Source organism: Corylus avellana, chromosome ca9 (genome assembly GCF_901000735.1).
Source record: "Corylus avellana chromosome ca9, CavTom2PMs-1.0".
Classification (NCBI taxonomy): domain Eukaryota; kingdom Viridiplantae; phylum Streptophyta; class Magnoliopsida; order Fagales; family Betulaceae; genus Corylus; species Corylus avellana.
In genome coordinates, this window is record NC_081549.1 from 16,270,778 (window position 1) to 16,282,396 (window position 11,619).

At 33.7% G+C, this 11,619-nt stretch overlaps 2 protein-coding genes across 2 annotated transcripts; both read left to right on the forward strand.

The window, feature by feature from the left end:
- The first annotated feature begins 3,198 nt into the window (after positions 1–3,198).
- On the forward strand, positions 3,199–3,765 carry LOC132162370 (protein SMALL AUXIN UP-REGULATED RNA 8-like). Its single transcript, XM_059572608.1, has 2 exons — positions 3,199–3,570; positions 3,658–3,765. The coding sequence occupies exons 1-2, from the start codon at positions 3,199–3,201 to the stop codon at positions 3,763–3,765; spliced, it is 480 nt and encodes a 159-aa protein (XP_059428591.1).
- A 6,640-nt stretch (positions 3,766–10,405) lies between these two features.
- On the forward strand, positions 10,406–10,985 carry LOC132162594 (auxin-induced protein 6B). Its single transcript, XM_059572859.1, has one exon. It carries the CDS (start codon positions 10,544–10,546, stop codon positions 10,892–10,894), a length of 351 nt encoding a protein of 116 aa, XP_059428842.1. The 5' UTR covers positions 10,406–10,543; the 3' UTR covers positions 10,895–10,985.
- Positions 10,986–11,619: the final 634 nt, after the last annotated feature.

Genomic DNA, 11,619 nt, shown 5'->3' on the forward strand with positions numbered 1-11,619 from the left:
AAAAGGCAGGCCAGATACATGTAAAAAAAAAAAAAAGTTACTGATTCAAAGAGAATATATGTATATATATACACACACATTTATAGGGGTAGGGTAAGACTGGTTTTTTTCTAATGGGTAAGACTGTGGTTATTGGGCCATGCAAGTGGATATGCATTTCCTGTGGTGGTGAGTGACCTTAATTCCCTTTAGGTACGGTTAATATCTTAGTCAGTGTTTTTAGTCGATTAATTTGAGTTAAATCGTTTGGGTTTCTAATTTTAAGGATATGGTTCTTAAGTTTTGCTTATGTTAAAATGAATGATTTGTCATATGTGATGTGTGTTTCATTAATTGACACGTTGTCAGTATTCATATGAACACCTAATAATGATGTCATATCATTAAGCGCCAAGTCATCTACACACACACAAAAAAAAAAAAAAGGACCCAACTTCATAAACAAAATCCATATTCTTTGTGATCCTAATCGTCTATATTTGTTGTGTTAAAAGGACCTTCGCGTGCTGTCAAATGAGACACACATGACAGATAGAAAATCGTTAACTTTGACGGCAAAGTGATAGATCGAGCGACCAATTTAAAACTTGGGCAAAACCTAAGGACCTTAGTTTTGAAATTGAAAATCCAATGACTAAATTTAAATGAGATGAAAACTTAGAGACTAAATATGATTTTTTTTTTCTTTCTATAATTTAATCATTTTTATTTAATGTTTCCAATGAGCTTTGCTGAATTGATATTATATTATTTTTTGAAGTAACAAATCTTAGTTTGTGCCTTGAGTCAAATGTGGAATTTACAAATGCCGTATAAGTCTTATTTTAGATTGAATGGAGTAATATGAAACGTAGTTCTTGATCTACAAATAGCAAATGTCTTATGTTAATTTTCTTGTTTTCGACCAACTGGAGAAAGAGCCAATATTTCCTATGCACTTTTTGTCCTGTCGTCTGTATAAGGTGTTCCTAGCTCTAGGCCCCCATTATTGCAGGTAAAGAAAAATATTTTATCAAAGATATTAAGATCGATACAGCTAATTAATGAAAATGACCATGAATTGATGATGTAACATGCTGCAACTGACGTTCCACAACTAAGCTCCTTTTTCTCGTTATTGGAGATTGGATTCATTATATATATATATATATATATATATATAGTACCACTTTTACTGGAGTTACAACCTGAAAATGGCTATGTCAGGAGATTACTGGGGAGTAAGGAAGGGAAGCAGGGGAATCCTGAGGTCCATTATAGGAAAGCTGCAAACTTTTGTGTTTAAATCCATTTGGTGTCTATACACTCTCATAGAAGAATCTAAAGCATCAATTATCCATTTTCTGCACTCATGTGGATTCCTTGTTGGAATTATCTCCATTAAAGATGTAGATTTTCCAATTGTTGCATGCTAGAAAGTAGGAAGTTGAATACCATGCATGGACGTAGTTCAAGGTTACATGCTCTTAAGGTATGTTTGGTACACGGAGCAACTATTCTATTAAGAAAAATAAATAGCCTTTATTAAGAATAGAATAAGATGAAATAAAATAGCACGTGTTAAAGTATACATATACTCTAACTGTCTAACACTTGAAACAGTATAACTCATTAATTTGGTGTTTATACACTCTCATAGAAGAATCTAAAGCATAAATTATCCATTTTCCGCACTCATGTGGATTCCTTGTTGGAACCATGTCCATAAAAGAAGTAGACTTTCCAACCATTGCAGGCTAGGAAGTTGAATACCATGCATGGAAGTACCTAGTTCAAGGTTACACGTTTTTAAGATACATTTGGTAGGTGAAATAACTATTCTATTTAAAAAAAATAGTCTTTATTAAAAATGGAATAAGATAGCATTTATGTTAAAGTATACATATACTATGTACTGTAACACTTGAAACAACCATTCTCATGGCCATGAAGAAATGACTATTCCTTAAATTGAGAAATAGTTCTTCCCAAATGCTATTCCATTCTACTTTCTTCAATTTCTAATAAAAACTATTTGTTTTTTTTTTTTAATAAAAGAGAATGATGGTGGTGGTAAATGCATGATTGTGATAAATCGCATCAAAAAGCAAACAAGTGAATATCTTATAGAAATGATAATGCCTATAATGATATAACAAGTAGAGTCTTTAACCCTCCCCATCCTTTCCTTCCCCACCTTACCCCGCACCCCCCTCCCCCCCCCAAAAAAAAGCAACGTTTTATGAAAATTACATCAATGTGGGCAATAATATTGCTAATAACGATAAATTAATTATAGAGAAAGCACTTTTCTCCTTTCCAAGTCTTTGCTCAACCTTATGACCTTCCCTGCTCCTGTGCATTTACCCTACGCACCGTTGTGAGGTGCGTGTGATACATGCGCCGCACTGCCGCCAGTTTTGGCCTCCTGCAGCATATCTTATTCATCAAATCTTACCTAACTCTCCTTAATTTGAAGAGAACTTTTGGTTAATTGGAAATTTCAGGTCTGGATTTGAACCTAAAAAATTCCAATTATGGCATTGTTTTCTGTCTCATCACTCTAAATGGTGTCTCCTCGGTCACATTACATATATCTACCTCTTAGTCTCCCCAAATCCCTTAAAAAATATTTATTCCGCTATGTGTTTCTATTTCCATTTGATTATGATTTTCTTCAATTCAAATCTGATTGGACTATAATCAATTACAATAACATCAAATCCCACAATTTCATGATATTGTACAATATACTCTAACATAAGATGCATGCTGTGTCATCGAATTTGAATAGGAAGATTGGTTAGTTATGTTTTTGCAGGATCTGGATAAAGACATGCAGAAGAGAGAAAAATAAGACAAGTTGTTGGGCTTCAGAGATCACCCATGTCTATGGATGATCTCTTGACGACAACATTAATGGATGTTTCAGCTTGGAGTCAAAATAACAGAGGTGAAAAGTTGAGATCTAGTTAGCGGTGAGTAGAATACCGCGTTAAAGACGGTGGAAAATGACATCATGTTGCCCCAACCACATGCAAGGGCTCCACACCGACCCTTACGAGAAATTTCATCTATGTTTCCCACGTCAGTCATCTTCCTCTATATAAATTCTCATGCACCTCAAGGAAAGATTCGTGAGTTCCAACGAATTAGTTCTTAACTTCTCCTCAATACTCGGAAGAACAAGGAAGAAAGAGATAGAGGCTTAATATGATAATGTCTACCTGCAGGAAGAGTAGAGATATTGAGACAAAAAAGGCCTTGGTGATGCTTAGGCTTCTCATCCAGAAGCTACAAAGGGGTCTCTCAGTGTTGGCACCTAGAGGACCTGAGGTTCTCAGAGAAGTCCAAGTACCAGCAACAATGGTGCCGGATGATGTAAGCGAAGGACATTTTGCTGTTTTTGCGGTCAAAGGTGAGGAAACAAAAAGGTTTGTTGTTGAGCTGGACTACTTAACAAACCCTGCATTCTTAAGGTTGCTGGAGAGGGCTAAGGAAGAATATGGATTCAGACAGAAAGGAGCTCTTGAAATCCCTTGTCCACCCCAGGAGCTACAGAAGATTCTCGATGACAGCAGGGACAAGACTGTCTGACTTAATTTGCTGTTGCTGCCGCAACTCTCAGAGACCATGAAAGAAATTTTCTGGCTGTGAAGCTCCCTCATATGGAAGCAGGCATGGGTGAAGCTAGTGCAGCCCTTCTGGCTTCTAGAATTGCAGTCTCCTTTGGCTGCCCCCGCCTCATCATTGAAGGGGACTCCTTGCTTACCATCCTTGCTGTAAAGGATCCCCGGCCACCTCTTCTTGGACCGGAACTCGGCGCCTGTCATTTCCAATATTTAGCTCCAATTGCTTTCCATCTTAGATTAAAAAGCTGTGAAGATTTCCAATGGGTTACTTCCTACTTAGTATTTGAAAGTATTCCCACTATTTCTTCTTTTTCTTTTTCTATGAGATTAAGGAGTAGCAAAGACTTCCTTTGTAATTCCCTTCCCTCTTCTCCTTTATTTGACAAAAAAAAAAAAAAAAAAAAACATTTTAACTGTTTTACTAGCTAGTAACTTTTTCTTTTCTTTTTTCCTGTTTTTTTTTTTTTTTTTTTTTTTTTTTTTTCTGGATAGCTTTCCCAAGTCAATAACCTGCGTTGTTTGCAAGTGAGATGCGTTAATTATTCAACTAATTCCGCTTTCTCACTTTAGCATTGATAAGAAATATAACTTATGGCAGGAAAAAGTTCAATGTATCTATGTTGTTTTTTGTTGATAACACAACCTTATTGCATTAAGCTCTTTTCCGATCCTTAAGTATATATATAATTATCCTCTCAAGCAATCATTAATCTCCTCTAAAGTTCCGAACAAAATCCAATATACTCTTCACAGTACCTATCAACTATCATGTAAGGAAAAAAGAGGACTAATTGAGAGAGAAAAATGCTAGGGGCTAATAAGTTTCTCATATTTAGTTCATATTCTTATACAAATTCAATAAATCAACAATTAAATTTGTAGGGTTAACATAAATCCACAAATCTAATGGTTAATTTGTAAGATAAGATGAGAAAAATATAATATATATATATATAGCATTTCTTGTCAAGGAAAGCATTCACCATATGTTGCATTATTACTATAAAAGGCTAGTCAAAATTACAATTGAAATTCCCTAAAAGCAGTTATAAAATTTAGTCTCATTTAATAAAGAATCAAATGTAAGACTTAGAGCATATTTGTGATTGTGCTTGAGAAATAGAGCTTTTAAGTCAAAAAGCATTTTTTTGCAAAAGTTTCATTTTTAAGCTTTTGCCAAAAGCGTATTTTGAAAATTTTTAAGTTTTTTGGACCCCTTAATAGCGCCTTCAATTTTTTTTACTAAACATGTACTTTTTTTCTTCAAACGAACTTTCGAGTGTTAAACGCATTTTTAAGTCTCTCAAACGCGCACCTAAACATGTCCTTAGTATTACTAATATATCGTCTAATACCATCACAATCCACCTAGCTATTCAGTGTAGAACTTAACTCTTGAGGGTAGAAGGTAAAAATAAATAAAAATAAAAGAAATAAAAAAACGCAAATAAAGGAAATTAATTGACCCTACCACTTCTGCAATCACGACTCTTGGGGATATGCCAAATGGCTGGATGAGGAATCAGGTCCTTATTGGTGGGTATTTTATGAAGTTAGAAGACCTATCAATGCAAATGCTGGAAGAGAGTATAATATCTGACACTGATTGGGATGCTAAATTCTAATTAAGTACAACACATGCACCTACGCAACCATGTTATATATGAAACAATTCCAGCAGCTCCCCAACAAAAAAGTTAGATTAGGGTACTGGCTTAACAATTTAGGTTTGTGATCGATATTTGCCTCAACCACTACATTGTATTCTCATTAACTTTATTTATTTACAATACAAAATATTTTAATATCAACTTAATATAGAAACATATATTCTAAGAGAAATTACACTTACACTCTTGATATTTAGGCACGCACTTTTGCAATGATAGCCTTAAACTTTAAAAAAATATTAATGTCATCTATGTAGAGTCATCTTGTTTCAAAATTTTACAATATCATGTATCCGTTAGAATTTTTCGTTAACTCCTAATGATATACTTATAATCATGTGAGATGCGACTTTTCCAAGTTCCAATCATGCTAGCTCATTTTGTTCCCAGTCTGGTCGCCTCCAAACAGTACAGCATTAATTGGACGCAATTGTTTGGGTCATGCAAAAATACTTTCAATATATAAACATGGTTCCTTGTTTCTATCTTCTCGATATATTATTAACAAGATTATCCCAACAGGACCGACCATATATGGCCCATTTCTTCCACATACAATTATACAAGTACCTTCCTAGCTAGCTGTTGCCTAACTGTCACAACTACACTAAAAATCTACAATAGTAATATGGCGTGCTATATTTGCAGTTTGCACTTAACCAATATACGAACATTCACACTTAAAAAAGGTACCAGAAGAAGGACATGATGGAGCGTATACAGCATTTACATGTTTCCTACCTTTAAAAGACCTTCTTTTTTTTTTTGCCCTGAAGAGTTATTGATCATTCAAAAGCGATGCATGAGATATATATATATATATATATATATATATGGACATGATGGAGCGTATACAGCATTTACATGTTTCCTACCTTTAAAAGACCTTTTTTTTTTCCTGAAGAGTTATTGATCATTCAAAAGCGATGCATGATATATATATGAGGTATTTACGCACATCTATAGGGGCAGGGAATTTAGTTTCATATTACTCCATTCTATCTAAAATAAGACCTATACGCAATTTGTAAATTCCACATTTGACTTAAGGCACAAACTAACATTTCTTACTTAAAAAAAAATATATATATAGGGAAAAATACACTTTACCCCCTAATGTTTCACTACATTTACAATTCGGATTTCAATGTTTAAAAATTGGTAATGTATTCCAAGAAAGTATCAAAAATTTGCAATGTGACCCATCCGTCAATAATTTTCATTTTCTCTAACGAAAATTATTGAAAATACCTAATTGCCCTTGTATTTTAAAAAAATAAGAAAAAAAAAAGCAGGAAAAAAAAAAACTGGGGGTGACAATATTTTTTATTTGGTTTTTTTTTTTTTTTAATTAGAGGCATTTTTGGAATTCCATAAAAAAATAAGGGGCAATTTTGGAAATTAGAGATTTAAAAAAATTCACGTGAGCCGCATGTGCGAAATTTTCAATTAAATTAGATGGAAATGATTAACAGAAGGATTACATTGCAAACTTTTTATACGTTGTTAGAGTATATTACCAATGTTTAAACATTAGAGTTTAAATTGCAAATAAGGTGAAACATTAGTAGGTAAAGTGTATTTTCTCCAAAAATATATATAATCAATTATGCAATTAAAGCTCATTAATTGGGAACATTAAATAAAAAGGGATTTAATTATAAGGGTAAATTCAAAGATTGTAATACTGTCCAAAGAGGACTTAGTCGGAGTAAAATGGCATGCTTGTAATACTCGATCTCTACACTCTCATAGAAGAATCTAAAGCATCAATTATCCATTTTCTAAACTCATGTGGATTCCTTGTTGGAATTATCTCCATTAAAGATGTAGATTTTCCAATTGTTGCATGCTAGAAAGTAGGAAGTTGAATACCATGCATGGACGTAGTTCAAGGTTACATGCTCTTAAGGTATGTTTGGTACACGGAGCAACAATTCTATTAAGAAAAATAAATAGCCTTTATTAAGAATAGAATAAGGTGAAATAAAATAGCATGTGTTAAAGTATACATATACTCTAACTGTCTAACACTTGAAACAGCCAATCCTATGGCTCATAAAAAAATGACTATTCCTTAAATTGAGGAATATATATTCCTCTAAATTGCTATTTTATTCTACTTTCTTACATGTTTAATAAAAATTATTCATTTTTTTTTTTTTAATGAAATAGTCGGCCCCCCACATACTAAACATAACCTTAATACGCTTTTTAGCTACAAAAGAGAATGATGGTGGTGTGATTGTGACAAATCGCATCAAAAAGCAAACAAGTGAATATCTTATGGAATGATAATGACGCCCATAATGATATAACAAGCAAAGTGTTTGACCCCTCCCCCTCTCCAAAACAAGAACAAGCAATATTGTTTATGAAAATTACATCAATGTGGGCAATAATGCTAATAACGATAAATTAATTATAGGGAACGCACTCTAGCTACTCGATCGATTGCCAGCCTTTGCTCAAACTTCCGACTTTCCTTACTACCGCGTGTTTACCCCACGAATGCTATGAGGAGCGTATGATACACGTGCTTCTGCCATTTTTAGTTTTCTGCAGCAGATCTCCTCCATCACATCTCACCTAACTCTCCTTAGGAGAGCACTTTTGGTTCACTAGAAATTACAGATTTGGATTTGAACCTCAATAATATCCGATCATGTTGGGCTCTAGAGACCATGTATGCAAAGCTGGAAGAGGCTACATTATCTTTGATTTTTGTTTTAATACTTAACACTTTACAAAGAATCCATAAGCTTTTAACAATGAAAAACATTTGAATATCAAATCAATATAATTTGATTGTTGTCAACTTGTCTTGATATACAGTAGTAGAAGGACAAGGTGCAAGAGGGGAAGGATATGGAATGGTTGGTGTGAATGAGAAGAAGGTAGTGGTGGAGGAAGCCCTAGTACTCCTCATCCAGAATATATATATATATATATATATAGCCCAATTTCCAGATATTTTCAGGATTGGATTCCTTCTCAGTACGAAATGTTTATCTGCGAACACCTTGAATCTCTACTTGATCTTGCCGACACTGCTACAAGATATAGTTAACCCTATTTCGTCAACACGGAGTGTACGTCAACCTTTGTCTACCAAGTTGTTTTTTCTTGGTCTGAACAATATTATTAAAGCAGCTTAGTACATGTTAAGAATATTTTATTTTATTTCTTAGGTTTATTTCCTTTTCTTTCTGAAGTTTTTCTTTTTACTAATTTATTAGAAGGTTTCTTGCTCATTATTTATTGTTTCTCTATTTTATAGAGACTTATGTAATATTGTTTAATTATAATTCAATACAGTGCCCGATATGCATGTCTCTCTTCTCTCTTTTATTCTCTTCTTTTTTATTATTCCCATAGTATATATATATATTAGTACGGAAGGTAACATATTTCTTGACAACAACGTGTGGAGAAGCATTAAAGCATGTTTCAGCTTGGAGTCTAATTTTGGGTATCTCACTGATCAAGTACTAGATCTAGCTAGTCTTAAACCTTCTCTGCTTGAAACTGTATATGCTATTTCAAGAATTTCAATTGGGACATTAATGCCAGAAAAAAAATCTTGCTGCTGGAGACACTTCTAACTAACCACAAAGCCCTTGAAGAGAGTTTAGGTTTCTATAGATACAGTTGACCGCACCCCATAATTTAGCCAAAAATACCAACAAAAATAAACGACAATTTCTAAAGGGGCAGGATTAAGACAAAGGAAAAAGTTTGTATACCTCAAAACCAGGTCTCGGTACCTTCTTTATAGGATTGCCTTAGGCATGGCAAGTGAGCTTAAGAGCCCATTTTGAATTGCCTTTGATATCGAAATAGAGTTTTCAAATCAAAAAATATTTTTTTAGCAAAAATTTTATTTTTAAGTTTTTCCCAAAAGTTCGTTTCGGTTATTTTTAAAGTAAAAAAGTAAAAAATAAATACTTTTGAAATTTTTTATCAAGCAAGCCTTCTTTTATTTAGCACGACTTTTTAAGTACTAAAAATAGTTTTTAAATTTTCTAACCCAATTTTCAAACAGACCCTAAATAGGTGGTTGATTCTCATAAATGCCTTTCTTTTTGAATATGTTCAAACCGATCCCTTTGTCGTAGAATCAACCATGCCGCCTGAGAATTCTTTTCCTTAATTATATAGTCCCCCTACTGTATGCAATTGTGTATGTGCCACGAGGCTCCCTTGTGTTTGAATATATTGTGTGATATTTGATATTATTAGAATATATATAGCCTGCGAAACATGCTACATATCATTTTCTCAACTATCTTTTTAAGTATCTCTTTTAGCATATCTAATGGATCTACCATTGAATTTGATGACTCATATGGGTCCCACAAAAATTCAATGGTAGATTCACACATTCGGAAATGGTTGAAAGATAGTTGAGAGAATTATTTTTATCATTTTTCAAAGCCCAAAAGACTACATTATATTCTTATTCCTTTATTTTGTTTAAAATACAAAATACCCTATTTATATAGAGCTTACACATAAATTCAAATCTCTTAATTTAGGGTGATCAAATCATAATCGAATCCCTATATTTAGGTTAATATAATCATCATCAAATCCAATCATTCAAATATACTTCAATACTATATCCAGGCTAAAGCCCTAAGCTCTTATTCACTTTTACAGTACAAATAATCTATATTTATGGGGATGTGGAGAAAATACAAACTGGTATGATTAATAAAATCAAATCAGATATATTCAATTTTGATTTGATTTTATTAATTATAATCAATGTTAATATATTCTGATAATATCAAATCGCACGCAATGTATTCTAACACCTTGGTCAATCTTTTCCAGAGGGGCAAGACTCCGGCCTTGTTGACGTGGCGCTCAGCTCATTCGATGGGCAGATGGAAGTAGTATGTGGACCGGAGAGCCAATGGGCCTTAGTGTGCCTCGATAGCTCCCATTAACGGACTTATGATATTTTATATCAACAGCTCCAAAGATGAATCTATCGGTGAACTGAATACCGCGTAAAAAGCGGTTGAAAATGACCTGTTGCTGCACATGCAATTAATGGCTCCACACAAGAAATTTCATCTCTGTTTCCCGCGTCAGTTCATCTTCCTCTTTATAAATTCCCATGCAGCTCAAAGAAAGATTCGTCAACTTCTCCTCAATACTGGGAAGAATAAGGAAGAAAGAAATAGATCATCATCTAGCTAGCTAGGCTTGAAGTCTACCAGAAAGAGCAGGGAGATTGAGAGAAATAAAGCCATGGCAATGCTTAGGCTTCTCATTCAGAAGCTACAAAAGGGTCTCTCAGTCTCGGCACCCAGAGGACCAGATCTCAGAGAATTTAGCCATGAAGAACTGCAAGTGCCGGATGACGTAAGCGAAGGACATTTTGCTGTTTTTGCGGTCAAAGGTGAGGAAACAAAAAGGTTTGTCGTTGAACTGGACTACTTAACAAACCCAGCATTCTTAAGGTTGCTGGAGAAGGCTAAGGAAGAATATGGATTCAGACAGAAAGGAGCTCTTCAAATCCCTTGTCCTCCGGAGGAGCTACAGAAGATTCTCGACACAGGAGGGAGAAAACTTTCTTACCATTGTAGAGAGAGTAAATGAACAGAGATTACGTTTTAACTTTATTCACCCAATTATTCCTCTTTTGTTACTTTAGCATTGATAAGAAATATTTACTTTTGGAAGGAAAAAGTTAAATGTATGTATATATATGTTATTTCTACAGAGCTGTAGGATTCATTGTTTGTTCAATATATCTCTCAAGGGAAAGCGTTAACCCTAGCATTATTACTCTAATGGCTATTCCATTATAATTGAAACTCCATAAAATTAATAATAAAATATATTCTCACCTAATTAATATCTGACGACACCGATTAGGATGCTAATTAGTAAGTGTTTTGACCACGGTAATTTTATGGGGATTAATTGGCAACCTAATATGATCCTCCTATAATTCAGAATTTTATAAGTGAAGAATAAAATATGGAGAGGAAAAGTAGAAACAGAGAGAGAACATAGAAATTTTGGGGGAACTCCTGTGAAATCAGCATGGAGAGGAACACTAGAAAAATCAAGAGAGATGATTACCGAATAATAGTGGCTTTAATACCATATAGAAATTTATAGAGAATATACAATATGGAAAAGAAAGCCGAAGCAAAGAGAGAAAAAAAAATACAGTATTTGGAATGATTTTATATTAGACACTTACGCTTACTATTGTGAATTACTTTAAGGACTACATTGTACTCTCATTAATTATTAGTATTCTGTTTACAATACTAAGATGCTTATTTACGAGAAAACTGTGTTAAGATTTGATT

What these genes read in the sequence shown, in the direction of transcription:
- LOC132162370 (XM_059572608.1), top strand. Translation starts at nt 3,199, where the DNA reads ATGTCTACCTGCAGGAAGAGTAGAGATATTGAGACAAAAAAGGCCTTG. An exon ending in ATGACAGCAGGGACAAGACT is followed by an intron (nt 3,571 to 3,657) that starts GTCTGACTTAAT and finishes ATATGGAAGCAG; the next exon opens with GCATGGGTGAAGCTAGTGCA.
- LOC132162594 (XM_059572859.1), top strand. Translation starts at nt 10,544, where the DNA reads ATGGCAATGCTTAGGCTTCTCATTCAGAAGCTACAAAAGGGTCTCTCA.